The sequence below is a fragment of the Falco punctatus genome (assembly GCF_963210335.1).
Source record: "Falco punctatus genome assembly, chromosome: 4".
NCBI classification, from domain to species: Eukaryota; Metazoa; Chordata; class Aves; order Falconiformes; family Falconidae; genus Falco; species Falco punctatus.
Window position 1 is genome coordinate 75,181,007 of NC_137583.1, and position 23,470 is coordinate 75,204,476.

Consider the following 23,470-nt stretch of genomic DNA (forward strand, 5'->3'; position numbering starts at 1 on the left):
GTTACAAAATCAACACAGATATTTTAATGCATCATCTCCCAAAGGTCTGAGTCTTCTGTTCATGACTTTATGCTGCAGTAATAATATAAAATATCCTATAGGAAAGCAATCACAAACATTCAGATTCACAGCTTTCCCATTAAGGCTATAATTCAAGTCAATTAAGAACTATAGGATTGGGACTAATCTGCTTATGTATGATGCGCTATTATTTTGAGGTGCATGAGTTAGTCTCATGACTAAATATGTCTGTTTTAATGTAAATACTTGTATGTCTACAAGAGACACAAAGTAGCATATAAGGAAAATCAGCCACCAGTCACAGGGAAAAGAACATTTTGCTTTATATATATATTTGTTGGTTAGACTAAAATTTTGAGATCTTATATATACTCATATAACTCAGTTGTACAGGCTACAGAAAAAAAAAAAAGCCTTGGTTGATGGACTTTGAATTGATAGCACAAATAAGGAGAATAATAGAACAAGAAACTGAAGGGCTGAAATGCTAGTTCTCACCTTGGAAAAGGCCAATTAACTTCTGAATCGTCTGTCAAGGAGCTCACCTTTCCACTGACTTCTGTGGAGATTGACCTAGTCCTTACCATCTGGGAGCTGAAAAAGCAGTTTAGAAAATCAAACAAGAGGTTTTCTGTGCACCTGTTTACCAAGTTAAAAAATAATTTAAATATACATGTTTTCAATATCAGGAAAATTACTAATTTAATAATTGAGGGTGAAATGGCTTCTGAACTATGACAAAAGTTTCTCAGTCCTATTTTCAAATCCTACAGCATGGTTGTTAATTATTATATATTGAAACAAATGCTTGAATTCATTATATGGTTCATTCTGTTTAAGCCCTCAGTTAATGCACAAAGGATGAAAACAGCTATGTTCAGTGTTTCACTATGCTCATATGGCTCCTTTTCAATCATCTGTGTATGCATCATTTTTTTTGGTGCAACATGAGAGAAATACATCATTGTATGTGTTGGTCAGCTTTAAATGTTAAACACAAAGGGTTGAGGGTTATATATACACATTATGATATATATACAGGACACCTTAATGAAAGATGGAATTTATTTGGTAAATTAGAAGCTACACCTTTTCAGGAAAAAGTTGCATTTGTCTTCAACTGGAAATTTCCTTGGCCAAGCAATGTAGAATTCGGATCCTGGGGTTGAGCTTCGCTTTTCTGTGGTTGAACCCTGTATGTCCTCTCATGTTGTGTAACACTGAAATCTCCACACAACTCCTACCTGTGCAGAGTACACCAGGTACTCAGCAACCATGGTGAGCAGCCTCCCCACTACCCACATCTGGGGAGGCTGGCCTGGGCTGCAGGGACATCCAACACCCCCCCGAACTTAATTTGTTACAACCAGGGTGGTGAAACAGTAGACCAGGTTGCCCAGAGAGGCTGGAGATGCTCCATCCCTTGAAACATCCAGTCAGGTAGGATGGGGGCTCTAAGCAACCTGTTCTAATTGAAAGTGTCCCTGTCATTGCGGGGAGGGTTGAAGTAGATGCCCTTCAAACCCCAATCATTCTGCAACTCTACATGATTCCTCGCCCATGGCCCTGCAGCCGACACCGGTTTAAGGCCAGCAGCCCCCTTCTGCCAGGAAAGAATAAGGAGAAGCTGCCGGAGGTGGGTTCCCGCTGAAGGACAAACTTGGGCCGGCGCAGGCGAGGCCGGGCGGGGCCCGGGCAGACAGGTGCGCTTTGCCCTCAGGGACGCCAGCTCGCCCGGAGGACCGGCGAGCACCCCGCGCCGTGTCGGCGGGAGCCTGGCTCTGGGTCTGTGTGCTGGGGGCGTGGAGCAGGCCTGAGGGGGTTGTGGCCGGAGCGCAGGGACCGGGGCCGAGAAGACCGCGGGGCCGCCCGCGCCCCTCTTTCCCCGCAGGCGGCCAACCCCCGCCGCTGTCACGCCGCCGCCGCCTCAGCCCCGCGGGAACGCGCCGCTGCCCGCCCGGCCGAGGCTACGGAGCGGCCGCAGAGGGCGGGTCGCAGCGGCAGAGGAGGCGCCGCCTCCCCGCCCGCCCGCCCGCCACTGCGGGGCCGGAGCGTGAGGAAGAGAAGCGGCGGTGCCGGTCCTGCTGGCGGGCGGGAGGAGGTGAGCGGCGGCGGGGCCGGGGCGGGAGGGGGCCCCATCCCCGCCGGGCGCCTCCTCAGGCCAGCCGCGCCCGCCGCCGCCCCGCGCGGGGCTCCCCGCTGCCCAGCGCAGTGGCGCTGGCTGCCGCCGCGGCTGCCCCCGTCTCCGCGCGGGCTCTGGCGGGCCTGGCGGAGCCGGCAGCCCCCCGGAGCGGGTCGGGCGGCGGGGACTGGGAGCGGCCCGGCCCCCAGCGGCCGCGGGGGACGCCCTGGTGCCTGGCGGTGGCGCGGGGCCGGGCCGCCTCCGCCTCGCGGCGACCGGGCCTGGCAGCGCTGCCCGTGGGGGGCGGAGGCGGCCGGGGCGGCGAGCGGCTGGGCGGCGGGGTCGCCGCTCCTGACACGGGCGATGTTGTCGTTGCAGCTGGAGATGCCGGCCAGGACCTGGGCCCCGCCGAGCTCCGCCGGGGCCGATACGCGCATCGCGCTGCTGCCCGCCAGCCTGCCGAGGGGGCACCGGACTGCAGCCGCCGCCCGGCCCGCCCCGCGCCTCGGCCCTCACCCCGTAAGTTCCCGCCCGAGCGGGTGGCCACAAATTCAGAGGGTGCCCGGCTGTCTGTGCCTTCGCCCTTCTCGTCGAGCAGTTATTTTTCAAAGAGCTGTTTTTCGCGTCTGTGTCACCTTCTGGCTGACTTAGTGCCGTAGTGTTTTCTTAGCTTATCTAAGGGCAAATGTCAAATTTGTCTCACTTCTATTATTTTTGATATCTGTGAAGCCACATATTTTGTAAAAGAAGGTTGGTTATGTTGTTTTTCTGTTCCTTGAAAAACCCGCCTTTGCTACTTGGTTATCTGCTTCCCATCTATTGACAAATCGATTGCTCAATAACTTGATGCAAAATCTGCCCAGAGGCTGAAGTCAGGCTAACATGTCTTTGCTTTTTCAGTTCCCCTCCTCCCCTCTTTCAGAAGTGTTTGCTAGCCTGCTCTCATGTCCTCTCTTGAGTTCTCAGGTTGTCACTTCAATCAGCATTTTAAGCATCAAGGATGGATTTCGTAAGTGTCTGCTGACTTGAAAATCTTTATCTTACCTTTAACTTTACCCTTTGCGTTTAACTTACCTTTCTCCACTTTGACCTCCCCTTCTGTCTCCCTGTAAAAGGAGTTTCATTAAATATCTATTCACAATTAACCTTTTTGCTGAGGGCTGAAATAAAGTATTTAACACATCCTACTTTGTGTCACCCATTATTTGTTCCTTTTCCTCTTAAGTTATAAACCTTGCCTTCTGTCTTTTATTATATTTATGGAACCTTTACTTGTTACCCTTTATGTCCTTACTAGTTATAACTAATTTCTGTACTGTTGCTGTTCTGTTTTTAACCCTACATGATAGCACTGTCTCTTTATACTGTTCGTTAGCCATGCACACCCCCCTTTATTTTTTTTTTACTTTTTGTGTGATTTTTGGGGTCATTAAAGCTCTCCTGATGCAGTTAAAACAGTCTTACACACTCTTTTTCTTCTGAATTGATATTGTGCATTTAATACAGTCCCTTTCAGTAACTGCCAGCTCTTTGCTGCCCCCCATCTCTTAGAATATTTGCCCAAGGGTCATGTCTACCTGTTCCCTGAGGGATTTTCATGAATTCTGTTAGTTTTACTCTGTTCCTTACATTACACTCTTTCTTAGAACAAGCAGTGAGAAATTCTGGCCAAAGTCAGCACACCAGACTGATTAATCATGTCCAAATCCTTGATGCCCACTCTCCTGAGGATCTTTTGGACAAAAACTGAAAGTAAGCTGCAGTGTGGTTAAATGGTACTGGTAGCCCATTTCCTGATGGCAGTTCCCTTTCCATGCCAAAGTTTTACAGCACCTTTGCATCGCATGGCATGAACTGAAATGGGCCCCTGTAAATGCATGATGCAAGTGTGTGTTCGGTCATATCTAGTTGATGTACATCTCCTATGTGATCAAAATACAGCTATTCTCATTATGTTCCTGGATGTGAACTTATTGTGGCACAGGAAGTACTGGTGTTTTGGTCAGGCGGTATGAAAGAAGTCAATGTTTTTTCAGTGCATACATAAAAATCTATGTGGTCTGCCTCTGCCAGAAAGATTCACTGTTAGCATTTTTTCTTAGAACACTGATTTTGTGGTTACTTCCACATACTGCTTTCCAACTTCAGAGGTTCAGTCCAGTTTCAGTGACTTTTTCCCTTCTAGTCAAAGCTGAGATGAAAAGTGCCCATTCTTCTGGTAGCTTCCTCCCATTTCTGAAACACAAAGCTGCTTTTAATTGTGGGAGGTTGTTCACCACACATACTGTGTTCCTAGTCAGTGGCTGGGTAAAGTCCCCCACTGGTGATTAGTTACCATCATAGCACTTCTTGGATGGTGGCTCAGGAAGAGGTTCATTCAGCACCTCCTTTCTATGTGGTCTGTTGTTGATTGCTCCCAAGACAGCAGTCTCACGGTTTGTCTTTGCCTCTTCTTAGCCTGCCTTTCCTCACAGCTTCATTCTCAGAACTCATTCCTGTTCTACAGTGCAGAACCACTTAGGTCATAACTGTGGTTTCATGTGAAGGTTTCCCTCCTGGGGGTTGTTTTGGGGTTTTTTTAATGTCTTTTTGTCTTTGTTACAGCTTTACTGTGGTTGTGTGACCTCTTCTCTCCAAAGCTGTAACAGTACTTCATTTAATTTTCTGTGAGCCTTACCGTCTGTTCTTCTTCAAGCCTCCTTTATTGCACTGAATTTGAGTCCTAAAACTCTCTTGCTTTTTACTATTGCATGAAATCTATCTCTTCCTGCCATTAGGTTTTTGTGGAATGCTGTCCCATGTGTTTGTCTCCAGGGTTTATATTCTCTGCTTAGTCAGAGAATTCTGTTAAGTGTATTTGTGACCCATGGCCTTGAATCCTTTACCTTTGCACCCACAGTTAATCCTTATACATCCATGGCCAGATCTAGCAATCTGACCTACCAGTGCCATTAGTGATCTCATGAATAGGCCTTGACAAATTTCCCTTGTTGTCTTTGCCATTGAATCTGTGCAGGCAGCCCATTTCGCAGGCTGACAGGTGAGTATGTCAGATGGATGTCTGTCATGGTGGTAGCCATGACATTTGCAGCTTTGAGACTTTTGCATCCTTTTCTTCCTGCCCAATGTAGGATGCTGTGGTAATAACCTGCATAACCTTTTAGTGGAATTCAGCTTACACAAATTCACTGTCCTTATGCCAGTCACAGACCAGCTATCTCTACCTTCTAATATTTTCCCGAATTACCCAGTTTTCCTTACATGTTTCTTCTCATTATTACATTGACCATTAGTTCAAGAGCACAAGGTTTTCTTGTGGTCCCGTATTTCAGGGCTGTGGAAGATAGGCAATAGGAGAAGATAGAAAAAATATTGTTTACCTCTGTAATTGTATTATTGAAGTGCTTGAATTATTCTGTTTCTCCTTGTATTAGTGACACATTGCAAGACAAAATTGATTAGCGCGTACTTTATTAAGGAGAAAATATAACATGAAACATAGAACCACAGATTTTGCTCCCAGAGTTGTTTATGGATTCTGATGTCTCATAAATTTGTATGATGCTGTATTTTTCCTTCTCTTGCTTTCTATTTTTCTTTTTTTTTTTTTCCCCAGAAGAAATCATTGTAGATTTGCTGTCTTGGAAGTATGGAATCAATCTCTATGATGGGAAGTCCGAAGAATCTCAATGAAACTTTTCTACCAAATGTTGCCAACGGTATCAAGGATGCCAGTAAGATCACAATAGGCATCATTGGAAGTGGAGACTTTGCTAAGTCATTGACAATTAGACTTATCAGGTGTGGGTACCACGTGGTCGTAGGAAGCAGAAACCCTAAACTTGCTGCTGAGTTCTTTCCCCATGTGGTTGATGTCACTCACCATGAAGATGCAGTAGCAAAAACAAACATCATTTTTGTAGCTATACACAGAGAACATTACGCCTCTTTGTGGGACCTCAAACATTTACTTGCTGGTAAAATTCTGATTGATGTCAGCAATAATACAAGAGTAGACCAATATCCAGACTCCAATGCAGAGTATTTGGCATCACTTTTCCCAGATTCCTTGATTGTCAAAGGATTCAATGTCGTTTCAGCTTGGTCACTGCAGTTAGGACCGAAGGATGCCAGCAGACAGGTAAATGTCGTATTTGTATTAACTTGTTTGTGATATGAAAATGACAGGAACGGAATGTAAGCAGCCAGAACTCACTAGATTCATTCTCCCTGATGTACCTTAAATGTTGGGCCTTTAGTTTTAATAGCCAATAAAACTTCCAGAATATCGTTCATCCCACTGTAAGACATACAGAGTAAGCAATCCAAATTGTCCTCTGGGATGTCTGTTTAACTTTAAAGATTGCAAATGTAATGTGGATACTAGCTTAGACTAGACAGCTGACCTTTAGATGACTGCAGACAGAGAAAAGGAGTTGGCTCTTAATGTCTTCTGTAGGAAATATGTTTATTTTTATCCTGATGCTGTATACAAGGGTAGAGGCAGTCTTTCCCAGTATATTTCAGTTTCAGTATTGGTTCACGTGGGGTGAACTGTTGAAAGACATTCACAGAAATCTCAGGTCCTGATCCCAGGGCTCAGGACTCAGCTGTTCTAGAAATTCTTGCATTCAACCTAACAGCAAAGTGAAAGAAATAAATTATCTAGCTTTTAGAATGCCCCAAGCTCATAAATATGAGGAAGTAAAAAGTGGCACATGTGTTTCCAAGTGATCATTTGTTTGATCCAGGATTCCTTGGGAACATCATGTTCAAATTCCTCCTGATATACTCCACAAATCCATCCTGCAATGGGAAAGGCAGCTGTATGTTTTTCATGCTTTGCTGAAGTGATACAAAGGATTTAAGCCTACTCAAGAACCTAGCCCTTCACAGCTTTATGGACTCTGAGAAATGCATGAGAAATGACTACTGGAGACTAAATTGAGTTTTCTGGCACTTCAGGTAGATTTTAAATGGAATGCAATTGATACAGAATGAGCATAATTTTAAAAATACTGTCACCGTACTGGTTTTATCTCCTTTCAGAATGGCACTACACTGTAAGTAATAAACTTCTGTCAAAAGGATCATGCTTGCTCTGATGATCAGCATGGATGATCAGCAAACAGTGTTGGGCAAACTATAGCCCACTGTAAATTTTAAAGGAACTTTAAAGTACTTCGTAGCACACATTTCTTTCACTATGTAATAAACTGGTCCGTAAGGAGTTCTTACTTGGCTAGTTTTTGTCTTTTCTGTTAAACATTCATTTTTGGTGGAAATCTGGATTGTGTAATTAAGCTAAAATTTTTATACAAGGAGAGATTACAGAGTTCTCTGCTTTGCATTCTGTTTGTTCTGCAGCTGGTTTGGGGTCATTATTCAAGATACCTTTTTTTTTGAGACACTTGTGATTTTCTGAAATGCTTTTAGCCATTGTTTCAAGTTCAATCCAGTCCTGTAGGTATTTCGAGGGGGGGTGGGTGTCAGGGCGGGGGTTCAGTGTGCAGATTACCAGGATATCCAACAGACAGCTCCAAGAAAAAGCCAATTTTGTTTTGTTTACTTTGCTGCTAAATTAGTGTGCATATTTTCACTTTGGCTGGATTTGTATGTGCTTTCATTCTCATTTTAGTGATATAAGCTGGGATAACAGTATACAGTTAGCAGTTGTGTTATGGATTTGACCTGGAGCCCCTTAAGGTTTTTTTGTGGTTTGGGTTGGGGTTTTTTTTCACATTTGAGTCTCTTTCTCTGACTACAGACAATTCACTTGACTTTCCCAACAGGTCTATATATGCAGTAATAACATTCAGGCTCGCCATCAAGTTATTGAGCTTGCCCGTCAACTGAGTTTTATTCCTATTGATTTGGGGGCATTGTCATCTTCAAGAGAGATTGAAAACTTACCTCTGCGACTGTTCACACTGTGGAAGGGGCCTGTAGTGATTGCCATTAGCCTGGCAATGTTTTTCTTCATCTATTCCTTCGTCAGAGATGTAATCCATCCATATGTGAAAAATCAGCAGAGTGACTTTTACAAGATCCCCATTGAGATTGTGAACAAGACTCTGCCAATTGTTGCTATCACTTTACTTTCTCTAGTGTATTTATCAGGACTTACTGCAGCTGCTTATCAGCTTTACTATGGTACTAAGTATAGGCGATTTCCACCTTGGCTGGACAACTGGCTCCAGTGTCGAAAGCAGCTTGGACTGCTCAGTTTTTTCTTTGCAACAGTGCATGTGGCATACAGCCTCTGCTTACCTATGAGGAGATCGGAGCGATACTTGTTCCTCAATATGGCATATCAGCAGGTAAGACAATCTTTAGTTCAGTAAGCCAGAAATGCCTTGGCTGTATGCATATGGCTCATGAATATCAATTTTAATCTATTCCACTGTTTTTAGTGGAGAATGTTATGGGTTACCTTATGCATAGCTAGTGACAAATAAGAAGGGAGACTAAAAGAAACATCTGTGCATTGTGATTACCCTGTGGATCAAGCTGCAGTCAAGTTGGTGTGGTAGGAGGATTCAAGGATGTGTTCTGCTTAAATCCCTGATAGTAATATACACAAGGAGAATGTAGGATAGACAGGACAAGAGCAACATCAGGAAACTTCTGAGGCATATGAGGTATATTCTCTTTTATGTTTACTTAATATATGGGGAAAGTATGTATATCGTAAGTGTATTTACAAAAGTGAAAAGTATACAGGCAGATACCGTAATAATGCTTACAGATACATCTATGTTTACAAAATGAAAATGCTGTTACTTTGTAACATTTTGGACCAGTGGTAAAAATATTTTATTTATTAAAAAGTCTGTGAACATCATCTACTACAGGCAATAGAGATTGACTCACAGTTCCCAGAAGCAGTTGGTCTTGCATAACCCTGAAACAATCCCTGACAAATCTGTCATCCTTTAGAAGAGGGTCTGATGCTCCTGTCAGTGAGGTAGCTTACTGTCACCTTTAAAGTGGCAGAAAAGCAGCACTGTCAGAAGAGCAGCATTGCCATTCAGCACATAAAATCTGCAGGAAAGAAACAGAAAGAAATGGAACAGAAAGAAAAAAAACTAAGGAAATCAAATCAAAGGGAAGAATTTAACAGGGATCGAGTCTACAAATTGTAAAAGGGCTAGCATGAAAAATTGAACTTCAGAGAAAGGCAGGAAGAGCAAAACTGTAAAAAGCAGCAAGAAACTAATTTTTCACACTTAGTACTAGTAAAGGACCCACTGATACTTCTACTACGAAATTCTTTTGGGTTTAATAATAGTGTAAAACTCTCAATTGCTAATATTCCTAGCGAACTTTTTTCAAGACGTGCCATATCACAGTAGTTCACCTGAAGGTGGAAAAATAGTTGAATATCCAAGCCTCTTAATCATTGAGGACCATTTCTTTTTTTCTAGTAAAGCTCTCCAATGAGAACAATCTCGGATGTATCTGATGCAACAGTGAAAGAGGCAAAATAACTTGGACTCAGCATAGGGAGCTGAAGCAAAACCAGAAGATAATGCTAAACTATTTCTAAATGTAACAACTAAAACCACATTGCAGGTTTACCCAATTTGTTACAGAATTTAAGTTTCCAGGGTCAGAAGAACACAGTTACTCACTAGAGTATATAGGAATTTGCAGGTTTATCTGTTTTATAATGTAATTATTATAAATTGTATGTAATGTTACATTTTCTTTTAACAACTCACCTAAGTTTCCATGTTGAACATACTTTTAATCTAACAAGAACCAATACCAGCAGTAAGGAAATAGTTGTTTTTTCTGCAAGACATGAGGAAACCTCTGAAATATTTGACCCCATTATATAATTGTCCTGTGACTGTAGACTTATACTCAGCAAAATAACTTCTGTTGGTATTTTAATATTCTGTAGAATAAAGTGCTTGCTTTCTGCTCTTTCATCAGGTTCATGCAAATGTTGAAAATTCTTGGAATGAAGAAGAAGTGTGGCGAATTGAAATGTATATCTCCTTTGGAATAATGAGTCTTGGATTGCTTTCTTTGCTGGCAGTAACTTCCATCCCTTCAGTAAACAGTGCCTTAAACTGGAGGGAGTTCAATTTTATTCAGGTGTGTTACTTTTTAAATAAGGGTGTTTTGCTGTTGACAAGATGATGTTGATTTGATGATAATGATTATGATCATGATCATGCTCACGAACAAAAGCACTTTGCAACATGATAAGAGTTTCCCCCCCCCTCCTCTCGGTTAAGTTAATAAAAGCAACATATCCTCACTCAGCAAATTATTGCCATCAAACATCAACCATTTCATGAGTGTTAGAAGACAAATTTGCATTTTACCTTTCTTGGTCTTAAATAACCAACAGAGCTAAGACCAAATGAGCACGTATCTATTATTTTCCCATTGTTAGAATTTCTTGCTAAATTTATATTAGATAAATTTGGACAAACTTGCTAAAGGCAATGATACTGATGAGAGACTACTGTATGTAGATGCACACAACTGTTAAAATTGAAGACTTAACTTGTCCTGCAGGATTTTTATTGCACAGCCCTCTGACAGCCATGGTGTCATTAATTCAGTTTTGCTTACCCTCCACTGTGTGGGAATTAATACAGCTCTTAACTGCATTATTTCCATTAGCTGAAAATACCCATTAGTAAAATATGAAGCTTTGTTTATTAAAAACAGAGGCTTTTCCAGGTCCTGGCATGCCTTTTGCTGCCCTCCTTCCTCAGATGAATATCTACAACAGGCAGACCTAAGCAGCATAAAATACTGAGAAATAAAGGCTTTAACAGCTTAATGTTAGCTTTCAAAGAAAGTTGCTATTAATTTTAGGTAGCAGTCAGTGATAAGACATTTTATTAGGATTCAGTCTTGTGATAAATTTCCTAAGTGTGTATGTGCAGGTTTGGGGTTTATTATGTTTTGGTTTGTTCTCTGTCTTTGGATTCAGTACTCTACTCTTAACTTAGTCTTTTCTGATTAACGTTTTTTCCAACACTCTAGTAATGTTGTTTAATTCTTAGTCCTATCCCTGCTTACAAATTCTTACCTTCAGAACACAGGCACTTTCCTTTTCAGGGCTTGAGTTGCACTTCATGGTTTACAGACATTTTAAAGGGAGTGGTGGGGAACACTTCTTTGGCTGTAGCAGTCTGAAGTCTTCTGTCTGCAAGTCTTCCCTTTCCCTGGGGTTTCCATTGGTGGAACACTCCAGGCAGGCCTACAAAAAGTTTGCTGAAGAATTTTTCAAATTAGAAGTCCCCTGACAGAAGTGTTTATTCTCACTCATGGTTTTGAGCCTTAAGAGTGAGTGAATACCCATCTGGTATTTTTACAACATCCCTACCATCTAGAATTCTCTGTGCAGGAACAATAGTACTGCTGTTGAGTGATGTAAACCATTAGTACAAAAGGGAAAAACATGTATTTATTTGTGAGGTGATGCCTTTATCCAGTAATGAATTCCAGCCATGAACCCAGCATTTGTGTCTTATTTTTCCTTACTCAAATTTCAGGCTGGCATGACTGAGTCAAAACCCACACAATAATCACAGCAATGTGCCTACAAGGGTATTTTTTATTGTGTCATATTTACTGCAGCTATTTCCACTGTAAATAAAGTCAAAATAGTTCCAAATTTAAATAACTATGAACTTTAATGAATCATCTGTCACTATCTTAAGAAATTTTATTGGGAACAAGTTGTTTGCTCTGTGGGTATGTTACAGTTGATACTGCATTACATGCTGAAAAGAACTGATGTTGATAATTGTAATCATTTACAGTTTTTATTCACAAAAAATATTGAACTACTGAAGATTCCCTTAATGATCATTAAAGGTACTTTACTTTGTCATTAAATACTTCTCAGGATGTATGTTGTTCTTCATTTAGTTAGCTCTCCTGCAAAAAAGTCTTCTTGCTTTGTTCAGTCAGAAAACAGACTATCCGTGTTCCCTCACTAAAGTAAAAGGAGTCTACATTTCTGCACAAGCTTCATTGAACCCCGTATGCAAGTCAAACAGATAAAAGGTCATACTTACTGTCTTTTATATTTTTCTTCTACTGAAGTGCAATATGATGAAATGAATTTGAATGTAATTTTCTCAGTCTTCTCTAAGTCAGGGTGACAAACAGTGGAACTATTAGGCCATCATCTCAGTGCTGCTTTTTTTTAGCTGGGAAAAACAGTGTGTCTCTAGCTTTAGTCCTGAATCTCAGATTATTTGCTACAATAATTGCTGAACTTTTTTCACATCTTACAGATGAAGAATCAGTCAGTCAGCCCTCTCAGACAGTTTATCACCTCAGCATTTCCCACTGAGAACAACATACTGTTGCTTGCTCATCTTAGTAAAAGTAGTTTCATCAAAATAAGAGTCTGGCCTTTTCTATGAGTTTTAAAGCTAAAACGTATTCAGTCTTGAGTCCAACTGGGAAAATCTGAGTTTAGGATTAACAAATTATAAACATAAAGACTATTTTCTAGCCTTATTCCAGTAGTACAAGCCGTGAGCAGCAGCTACCCCAACCTACAGTGGTTCAAACAGACCTCCACCAGTCTTCCTAATACTGCAACAGACCTCAGTTGTGAATGTTTTTACCCAGAAATCATTGCTGTCTTTGATATCCCCAGTTATTTTGGAGATGTGTCCATCTTACCTAGCCTGATTTCACAACACAGGCATCAGCAGCCCCAAAAATTCCAGCCTGCTTGGTCAAGGGAAAAGGACTTTGAGAGCAGACGCAGTGCAGGCTCCACTCATTCCCTTAGACTATGAATATGAAGGAAGTGAGATATGAGATGGTTGAATAGTGGTACAAAAGGAAATGACTGTGTCAGCCCCACCAGGAGAGAGACCAGCAGAAAAATTGGGAGTTTGCACTGTGCAAAAGAAACATCTGATTTCTTCATCATGACAGAGAGAAACACTCACAATATCCAGATGAAGGAGCCACAGAATGAGACAAAGAAGTTGCTCAACAGGATATCCTAAGTGATGGAAACTTTGCCTGAAATTTTGGAGGCATCTTAACATGATCCAGAGTTGGAGCTTACTAAGGAAAGAAGCAGGGAAGAAGCTGGGGCTGATTAATGCATCAGTTTTCTTAATCACCACTTCAGTACTCTTCTCTCCTAACCATACTTGGTTAAGGAATAAAGGTAGACATGGGCAAGAAATAGAAAAAAAAATGGATTTTGTCAAAGCAGGCAGAATAACTAGCCTAAACCAACACAATGCAAACAGAAAAGACATTTATTGAAACCAGTCCTTGAGCTGAAACCAGTCCTTGAGCGTTCACACGAAATGCGTGGAAATAGAGAACGTCTGCAAGCAGTGCTGCACCAGGTCCTTCAGTCTTCTGAAGGACATTACACTATAACTATATAATGTAAACATAAATGACTAGTGCTTTGGTTTTCCAGTTCAAATCCCAAGCATATTACTCAAAGTGGCAATGGACGGAGCAAACTGGCTTTGAAAGCTGAGCTTTATGTTTCTTAGCTAAAGTCAGTGCAAATCTGCTGTTTGCATACTAGGAAGCTGATCTTTTTGTAGACATTCCTTTTGTCTGCTAGCACAATCCTAAAGTTTTTTGGAGACAGTATGACTAAAGCTTTTTTTGTGCACACACTCTGAGGAAGGGCTGCCCTGCCTTGCTTCTCCCACAAGAACAGGATACTTTTTCCACAGAGTAAAGAAGAATGAGACCTGAGTATTTAGCAAGTTTATGGGTAGGATTCCAGTCAGAATTGCTACTGCCTGTTGATAAGTTTAGCAATACCCTGTTACTGAGGGACTCTGAAGTATACCATGCATAAATGTAGGCTTTGGAAAATACCTTTGTATTATACACAAATTACAAATTGCTTGGAACTACTCGATCATTGTGAAGGCAGAAATTCCTGAAGCAGATTTGTTCCACAGCAGATTTGTATCACTATATATACGTACATCTTCCAGGTAACATTTCAGGGATTTTTCTCTTGCATCTTTTCCACTCCTCTAGCATTTTTTTTTTCTCCAAACAATGCCAGCTTGTCCAGTTTATCAGTGGCCTTGGCTGGGAATCTCCCACACTGGATAAAAAAACTGACTTTGATCAGGAAGGAAAAAAACCAAAATGTGGAAGACTTAGAGAAAAACTAAAAGTTTAGGGAGTCCATAGGAAATGTGCTGATCTATTACTTGGCTTCAGGAAACACTATATTATGGAAGATAAGGAAAGCAACCAAAGATGTTCTTCCCCTTTTCCCAGCAGCCATCCTAGAGCCTAGGCAGAGGGTTCCCGAGATTTGCAACTGATAATGCTATTCACTCATCAATGTGAATTTACAGTGAAGGAGAAGTATCCCTTCTTGCTTCTTTCAAAAGTCCCCTGCTCTTGAAGAAGTCAGCATCCTGTGTCTCTCCTGGCCTCCCTGAGGTAACATCAGTGTAAGTGATCTTCCAGCTCTTGTAGAAATACTCATCCCTTTTTTTGTGTCTTAAGAAGCCAGGAAAGGATGACAGAAATGCAACATGTGTATTCCATCTGAAGCCCAACTACATTTCAGGAAATCCATTCTCTTTAATCCATGTATTCCCTCCTCCACTGACTGATGGTCCAGTCATAGACTTGTGTAGAAGAAAATAACCTTGCATACTGAATGATAGCAGTTCTCTCACCTTTCCAGTTTTGAACAGATTGCTTTCTAGCAATTAATAACTCACACAGCACAATCATCATTTATTTTTGAGTAATTGAAATATCTTCGTTTTAGCATCCATAGGGGTGGTCAGCTTTGGAATATGGTTTTCTGATACTACCACTGGCCAAGATTTGTAGTATGATCCAGTGCTACCAACTGATTTTATTTTTGCTGTTCAGCTGTCCAACAGTCCTTTTCCTGCACTAGCTGATGTCTTTTTGTGCCAGCCTGCTTCAGTCAGTTTTGAGTTTCTTCATTTTACTACTGTGCAGCCATTGCTGTGGTCTTTGAACATCTGCAGATACAGAAAAATCAAGTCTTTAACAAACACAGAAGTTTCATACTGACACAGCCTCCTGCAGTGGGGTTTTACTTCAGTAGCAAATGCAGCCAGTCTTGCCTGTACTTCTGGAAAGTCATTGTCAATAGCTGCAAGCTGGGATAAGTGCTCTTAATGGAACTTTTTAGTGCAGATCTGCCCTAACTAAACAAACCAAAGACTGCAGAATGCTAACTTATGTCAGGACATCCTCTTTCTAGCTAAATGGTGTTATTACTGTCAAAAGTACAGCACGAAATATGGCAATTAAAGGCCTGGTAGAAGACAATACCATCAGTAGCTGACAGAAGCTCCTACCAGGAATGTTTTTGTGGTCAGATTTTTAGACGAGGTTGAAATGGTCCAGTACATATTAGCACACACCCTACCAGCACTTCAAAGAAGCATATGGCAACTTTCCACAGGGCAAAAATAGAAGTGCATCAAATGTTTTTCTTGTCCTTGTGCTGTTGAAAATGTACTGATAAATGTACTGATGTACTACTTAGCTTCCATTTTGACCATTGCATAGAAAGGTGGGTATGGATGTCTCAAAACTGTAGTTTGCAGATGGAATTTAAACAAGCATTAAAAAATCATTTTGAAAAAGTTGGGAAGAGCTGTATAACTTTTCCCTCCTGTTTCTTTTTCAAGAATTGCTGTAGTTTCCATCAGTAAGCCTGATGAAGAAATGAGGGACATTATTCACTTGTGCCCTTTTAGCTGCTGGCAGTGATGTAACAGCAATGAATTCAGGACAGTCCTACCAGCAAAAATCTGCAGTAACATACTCAAATATCAGGTTTGATAGTATTGTTTGGTGTCCAAGTTTCTTACCAGAACTTCCATGCAGATACTGCCTATGCCATTTTGATATCCACAAGTGGCTATCTGATAGTTCTGTTTCTTATGGAATATTTTGGGAGAAAATTGTTCTTTAAAAAAAAAAGGCACAGCATATCTAAAACCTACCAACATGGCTCTGAAATCATTGGCAAGAAAATGCATGGATATTTGCAAGTTAAAAAACATGGTACCTATCTCTAGAAATTAACAGAAGTATTTTCCTTTTTGTACCATTATCATCTGCAAATCCTTGCAAATGGTATTAGCTCAGACATTTTCCTTTCCCTAGAAACTGGTTAATCTTGAAGTAGAAAGAATTAATTCTTTCACTAACTATTATAGACACTTAGGCTGCATTTTTGTTTGCCTTTCTGTTTACTGGAATTAAACCAAACTTTGGTAGCCAGTTACCTTTCTTAATATGCATTCTTTGTTTTGATGATTTTCTACAAATGTTTCTACAAAATTTACAAGTTAGTCATTACATCAGTTTTGGCCAAAAATTTTTTTTTCATTTGATCACCACCAGAATTCAAAGTATAGTAGTCCTTTTTTTTACCATGGTTTGGGAAAGTAAAGGTTAATATATTTAACTCGAGTCTGTGGAGCAGTACAACTATAGGGTACTTAAAAGGGCAGACTCACAGAAATGGTGAGTGACCCCTATTAGCACTACCTTCTGTGCAGTGCTCTGAATTACGTGATAAGAAAGCCTCTGCAGGGTGCTGTGGGAACCTTCTATTTCATGTTCCATCTGGCACTGCCTGTTTATGAAAAACTGAATCATTGCTTTGTGCCATTAAGCCCAAGTCCTGCAGTCCAGATATTCCCATTAACCAGTAGCTGATGGAGAAAGGTAAGGGATGTTTTATGCTGACTTCAGACAAGTGGATGTAGGGCATTGTGAGGAAGAAGCAAACTGCATCTCTCAATACTAAAAATCTGGAATGTTAGGCCCAGATCTCTTCCAGCAGAATTGCACTGTTCCATAATCATGAACCTTGGAAGTGATCTACCCTCACAGTTAAGAAACAGGGAACTTAATTTCCAATCACAACTGATATTGTTCCAATAACTTCACTGGGATTGTGCCTTATTTGCTTACATATCCTGAAGTTGACTTCCATTACGTAGAAGCTGGGCAAACTTCATCTTCATTTCAGCTTTGACTAATACCTGTAGATGTTGGCAGAGGTATGTTGTAAATCAGTCTTCAGTTCAGTCCAGAACATGTGAACTTAAAACCACATACTGCTAATTTAAAATAGATTATAGGTAAGAGATTTTAACATGATGTCTAACAGAAATGTTAAAGTAATGGGTTAGAGCTGCTGGATGAAGGACCAAGTACTATTTTTTTTTCCCTGTTTTCTCTTTTTTCAAAGTCTACACTTGGATACGTTGCTCTACTCATAAGTACTTTCCATGTACTGATTTACGGATGGAAAAGAGCTTTTGAAGAAGAGTATTACAGATTTTATACACCACCAAATTTTGTTCTTGCCCTTGTTCTGCCTTCCATTGTAATTCTAGGTAAGATCATTTTACTTTTGCCATGTGTAAATAGGAAACTGAGAAGAATTCGAAGAGGATGGGAGAAAAGCCATGTTATAGGAGAAACAAGTGGGTCTGTTCCACATCTCTCCCCAGAAAGGATAACTGTGATGTGATGACAGACTAATATTTGTTAGCACTGTAGTAGATGTTTGGGTTTGGATCATAAACTTGTATTTTTAGGAGTTTAGTTAAAGTATGAGTAAAGTCCCTATGGACTTGCTTAGCATATACTACAAGCTCTCAACCAAACTGAGAAATTAATAAATAGAGGACTACTACTTCAAATAACTACAAAAATATTTTTGTTTTGAATTAGAAGGCAGATGATTATGAAATCAAAAGGTTTTAATGCTCCTTTGCACAGTTACATCACAACAGTATTTTATTATAACCATGCTTTCCAGATACTACTTTGACTTAGAACTTATGTGTCAGAGTGCTATTTATTGATACCATGTTTTCTGAGCAGTGTTTCTTTTATTAAAACCACACTTCTGGGTTAGTGAGTTCAGAATATAGACTAATAGAGTTAATATTTAGGAAGTAATCAGGTTTTGAAACAATTTAATTTGTAATGATGTATTGCACATGTACAGTATATTTCTTTGTGTGTGGTTTTACACCGTTCCATGATTTGAATATGCAAAACCAGTTTCAGTTCTGGTGGAACTGTACATCTTGTAAGCAAATAGCATTGTACTAATGTGGTCATTTTTTTCAAACTATTACATAGAATGTTAGACCTTTGGCATCTCTTTATTTCCATACATCATATAATGAAATTCAAAACAGTGTTATACGTGTATAGAAAGACTTGCAAATATGTGTGCAAGCAACTAGGTTTTGATTTTAGAATGATTTCAAAATATCAGGTAATAATAATTAAAAAAAGAAGCTGAGAAATCTGCAACAATAAAAATCCATTTTCACTGTGAAACTTCCAATGTGTTGGTACAACAGGGAAGCATCACAATATTCATATTCTGTATGTTTCTGCACTGGATTTTCATTTAATATATATGAATTTCCCAAAGTCTGTCTTAAATTCTTAGTATCTTTTTGTGCAAATCCAATCTTCTATTTTTATATAGAATTCTTAATTTTACAAGTGTCTCTGGGTTATGCCTGAATTTGTGAGAAACAAAATTATTATTCTTATACTTAAAAAATGAATTTATCTCTAAAACTTGACATTTGCATTTCCTGTGGAATCCAAAAGACTGTTCACAATTAGTTATTACTACTGCTTTGTCAGGTTCTACTCTTCTCTAACAAAATAGCCAAACTCAAGTCATACCTTCAGGCTACTCCTGCTAAATTAGCAAAACCTTTATATCAGTGAATCAGAATATGTATTTAGTCCTAATTTTCTTGTATTAAATTGTATTTGCACTTACTTATATTTGCACTGTTTAGGATCTCTGACTTTATTAGCTGCACCTTCACCTAGTATTTATTACTTTGCAAGAATTTGTCATCGATATGATACATCAGAAATATACAGTACTTAAGCTTGAATTCATCCTTAAACATCACTAGTCCTGTAAATCTCCTTACCTCTGTTTGTAATGAAAACAGCAGCTCCAGAGAACAAGAAGAATCTAGAATGAAACTCTGCCCCCAGTTACACCAACCTAAATCTAAAGAGTTCGTACTAGTTGTTCTTGGTTTAATTTCAAAATCAAAAAATCTCCAATCATTTTTTCATTGTAGTATCCATATTCCCCAAACTTTTACACATCAAGCCTGTGTATATTCTGGGTTTGTTGCAAATCAAGAAACAGTTGATTTTTTTTTCATTTTAAGCATGTTCAAATCTAGAGATGAATATTAAAGTATTTGCATGATTTTTCCAGAACTGAAGCATTTTTATATGTCTCTAAGTAAGTTTTGTATGAAATGTGAAGTCAGTGAATTAATTTTGAAAATGGAGGTTTGTCAAAACATTTTGGGGAAAAAATATCAACTATAATTCATGAACGTCAACAGAAATTTGAGAAGTTTTTTTCCATTCACAGATTTTCAATTCCAAAGAGCTGGAAAACTTCGTTTTATCCTTCTTTTTAAGCTACAAGGGGGAAGCAGTTGGAAAGGGGAAAAATCATTTTATTTCACCATTTTTTTAAAAGTAAACAATAATTTCAACTGTAAGTAGTCAGACCTGAGGTCTTTCAGAGTTGTCTCCAATAGCTGAAAAGTGGCAAATGCTTCCAAAAAGAGGATGTGTTCAGTGATTCTTCTCCTGACATAACATCTCAGCTTCTTGCAAATCAATAATTCAGGACTTACTTGAGACAGGTGCTGCCTCTGGATTATAGTATTAAATAGCTACTTCCTAAAAAAATTATATAACATCTTTAGAAATTTGAAACTTCCCCAGTGTTTTTACAGGAAGAGGGGGAAAAAATTTATAAATCTATCAAATCAATGAAAAAAAAAAAAAGATTCTTTCTTTTTTCCATAAACAAATCAGTTTGTTTTACAGTACTAATTTTATTGTCCCTCCTCCAATATGCAGCTATTATAGTGATACCTGTGGTGATGCACAAACACAATACTATTTTATAAAACATTCTAGACATTAACTGAAAAACTTGTCGTTCTTGGAGATATACAGGGGCCTCAACTAGTACAAATGAGAATTTCACATAAAAATGAAGAACAAGTGATGATTACAGCTTCTAACTTACTCACCTTGTCTGTAGATACGCTCCAATACAGAAAGCTGTATATTTCTTGAAAGGCTTGCAGAATTATATGTAACTGAATTTCCTGACCTGTTTCCTGTTCCATTATTACAGAGGGAAACCACACAAAACTTAGGCATTTGACCTTCACTCTTTTAAATAAAATAAATATTTAAAATCTTAGAAGACACAAAGTGTTGGAGAATTTTAATGGGATAAATAGCATGCTACATGCTACCCCACTTCTGTGCACAAAACTTGATTAAAATCACTAGAATGGGATGGTATAACTGAGAGCAGAATTTCATACCTCTGAATACATTTAAAGTAGAAAACATTAACATTGACAATCGGATTACATTTCAAAATGAAATATGCTGCTATTATTTTGTAGTAATTCTACACTTCTGTAGAATAGGTAATTAACATTCACATTCCCTACAATTATCTGATTTGTTTGATGCAATAGCAATGTTGCAGAACTAAGATACTATACTAATTGAACATTACTATCAAAGTCTATATATATTATCCTGTAATGCAACCACTGACAGTATATACAGAAATATATTGGCCCTCTCTCCTATGCAAAGTTATTTCATCATTAAATTTCTTCAAGAATGTTTAAACTGTTAAATTTTGAAATGCCAAAGGTGTCTAGAGAGAATAATGATGTATTGTTCCTTTTTTCAAACTGTGTGTAGAAAATTAAAATTGTGGTTTGATTTTATAAGTTACTTGAAAGGTTTAAATATTGAAGTATTAATAAATACAGATGATATTTTTAGATCAACTATATGAAGACATTTTGTGAAATATTTGTGCTACAGAATGACATATGGTTTCCTGTTAGGCCGTGTATTTACTTCTAACTGGAATAACAAGTTGACTTGTGATTTAATATTTGTAGTGTTCTTTAAGGACCAATTCACTCTAACAAGACACTATTAAGTCTGAAAGTAAAATGACACTCATGCATTTACTGCACGATATGTATCATGTCATGCATATGTTTAACCACATAAGGAATCTTTATTCATGTGATCAAACACATTGATTTCTATAGAAGAACTCACATTAGGACTTCTCATTGGAAAAAGTGTAGTAGACCAACCAGAAAAACCAAGGAAACTCAGAAGAGTGTGAAGAACAGCAGGAGACAAAACTCCTTAAAGGAGTAAGGGGGTGGAGATCCTCTGAGTTTGTTGCAGGAGGGTCTCAAACACTGGCAAGATCAAAGGGAAGGTTACTTTGTGTAAACTAAAGACTGATAAGAAGTAACAGCCTGATAAAGGCTGAATAATGGCCCAAGAAGTAGTGGAGTCATCAGGAATCTGCAGTAGCTGGAGGAAAGGTAAATGTAGCAGGGGGAGATCATGACCACCGACTCAATATTAAGACCAAAAAGACTTGCTCCCTCACACCTGTAAGGAGCATGTGTGCTAATTTACATGGGAAGCAGGGCTTATTTTAATAAGAGATGGTCCACACCAAAGGATAAGAATAAAAGAGGAAGGCAAGTGCCATTTTAGGGGAGGGAAATAAGAATAAGAGAAGGGACTTCTGGATGAGCGCTCCTGCAAGAAACATTGTCCCCATCGGCAGGCCCAGTGCTGGATCCAGGACTGGTGATTGATCTCTTTTTTTTTTTTTTTTTTCTCTCTCCCCCTCCTCCTCTTTCTCGTATTCTTTTACCTTTTTCTAGTGAGTAATGCAAGGCATAAAACTTCATATGCATGGCAAGCAATAAGCATTTGTGCTACCCAATTATTTAACAATGAGCCGAGCTATGGAATAAAAGTCTTTGTTTACCTACAGACCGGTATTGTGTATATCCTATTCCAGCCAAGAGAATTAGCGAATCTAAGTCACTCCTCCCTCCTTAGCAGGATGTGACAAAAAGACCTGAAGCTAAAAGTTTAGTTTCAATTGCCTAAATGTAAACAACTAAATTAATTTAGATGTCTTAGTTGCTAAGGAGAATAAAGACATATTTTGATGAATAGCCTGCTATAAAAATATTTTTGTGTAGCTTTATATAGATCGCTTACTGCCTAATGAAAAATGAATAATGAAAAATGAATAATGAAATAAACTTCATTTCTCTTCATTACTGTTCAATAAAAAAATACAGTGCTTAATATGTAATACAGAACTGTACACATCATATTAGAAAATGGAGACCTTTATGTATTGAGCAACAGGTTATTTTTTTTCTATGGATATTAAGGTATTCTTTCTTAACATTGTCTAAAATACGGTTCTGCTACAGGTTCCATGTGTGTCTTTCACTTTATCTTGCAATTCTGTTAATTGTGGTGACTATGTACAAGTGAATGAAGTAGCCATGTTCTTGAATTATTTAGAGATTAATTATTTTGTAATTCTAAGTTCTCTGCATATCTAACTTGTGGTAATAGTTACTGTGATTTGGTGTCATGTTTAACTTTTTGTTCCAACATTGTGCAATATATGACTGCCAACATGAGAAAGTACATTTGTGATTTTATTTGCCTATAAAATAGTGTGTCTCTGTGTGTTATCTCTCTCTCTGTTACTAGCTATACAAGCTGCCCAACTAGCACTAAGGCAAATTCTTAGTTCCCAAGTGTCTATAAATTTCACAGGTAGGAATATATTTATGAAACAGCTTTCCTCTGAATTTGAAGATTTCCTCTGAAAGTTAGATATATCAGGTGCATAAAAATGAGATAGATTGAGTTTTTCAGTATAATATTTTCATACATGCAATGGTAATGAATGTGGATGCATAGTTCCTTTCAGGCAGTGCATCTCCTAATACACAAGTTTTTTATTTCTTGACTGTTCATCCTGCAGTATCTTCTGTCGATGTAATGAGTAATGTTGCAGTACTGATATTGTATCATTATATGATACTGCTTGAATTTATTAGAGTACAGCCTCTAAAATAAGTGACACATTGAACTGACTTGAACAGTGATCTCTTTCATTACATATTGTTTCTCATGCCTTGCTGGCAGCGTCTTGCAGTGAGCATAGTATGTCTCCCATGTGCAATATTCTCTTTGTAGTTGTGTTTGTCAATTTGTTTGTGCTGTCTCTTTGAACAGGGCTATTATAAATTATTAGTAATGCTCTTATCTATTTTTCCATAGACCGTGCTTTACAGGAAAATCAATAAAAAGTCAATGACAGGTATTTGGTTTTTTCTTCTGTGCTTATGCATAATAAAT

General features: G+C 39.0%; 1 protein-coding gene across 7 annotated transcripts; it reads left to right on the forward strand.

The window, feature by feature from the left end:
• The first annotated feature begins 1,616 nt into the window (after positions 1-1,616).
• STEAP2 (STEAP2 metalloreductase) lies at positions 1,617-23,431 on the forward strand. 7 transcript variants are annotated; one of them, XR_013927499.1, is made up of 8 exons: positions 1,617-2,122; positions 2,522-2,662; positions 5,760-6,284; positions 7,936-8,463; positions 10,085-10,249; positions 11,938-11,992; positions 17,397-17,544; positions 21,961-22,072. XR_013927499.1 is itself a non-coding variant. In XM_080383134.1 (7 exons), the coding sequence occupies exons 3-7, from the start codon at positions 5,793-5,795 to the stop codon at positions 22,149-22,151; spliced, it is 1,524 nt and encodes a 507-aa protein (XP_080239260.1). In that variant the 5' UTR covers positions 1,617-2,122; positions 2,522-2,893; positions 5,760-5,792; the 3' UTR covers positions 22,152-23,431. The 7 variants fall into 7 exon arrangements, 6 of the variants coding, with proteins under 6 accessions (XP_080239260.1, XP_080239261.1, XP_080239259.1 ...); XM_080383134.1 differs by lacking the exon at positions 11,938-11,992 and having other exon boundaries at positions 2,522-2,893; positions 21,961-23,431; XM_080383135.1 differs by lacking the exon at positions 11,938-11,992 and having other exon boundaries at positions 2,522-2,893; positions 5,763-6,284; positions 21,961-23,431.
• Positions 23,432-23,470: the final 39 nt, after the last annotated feature.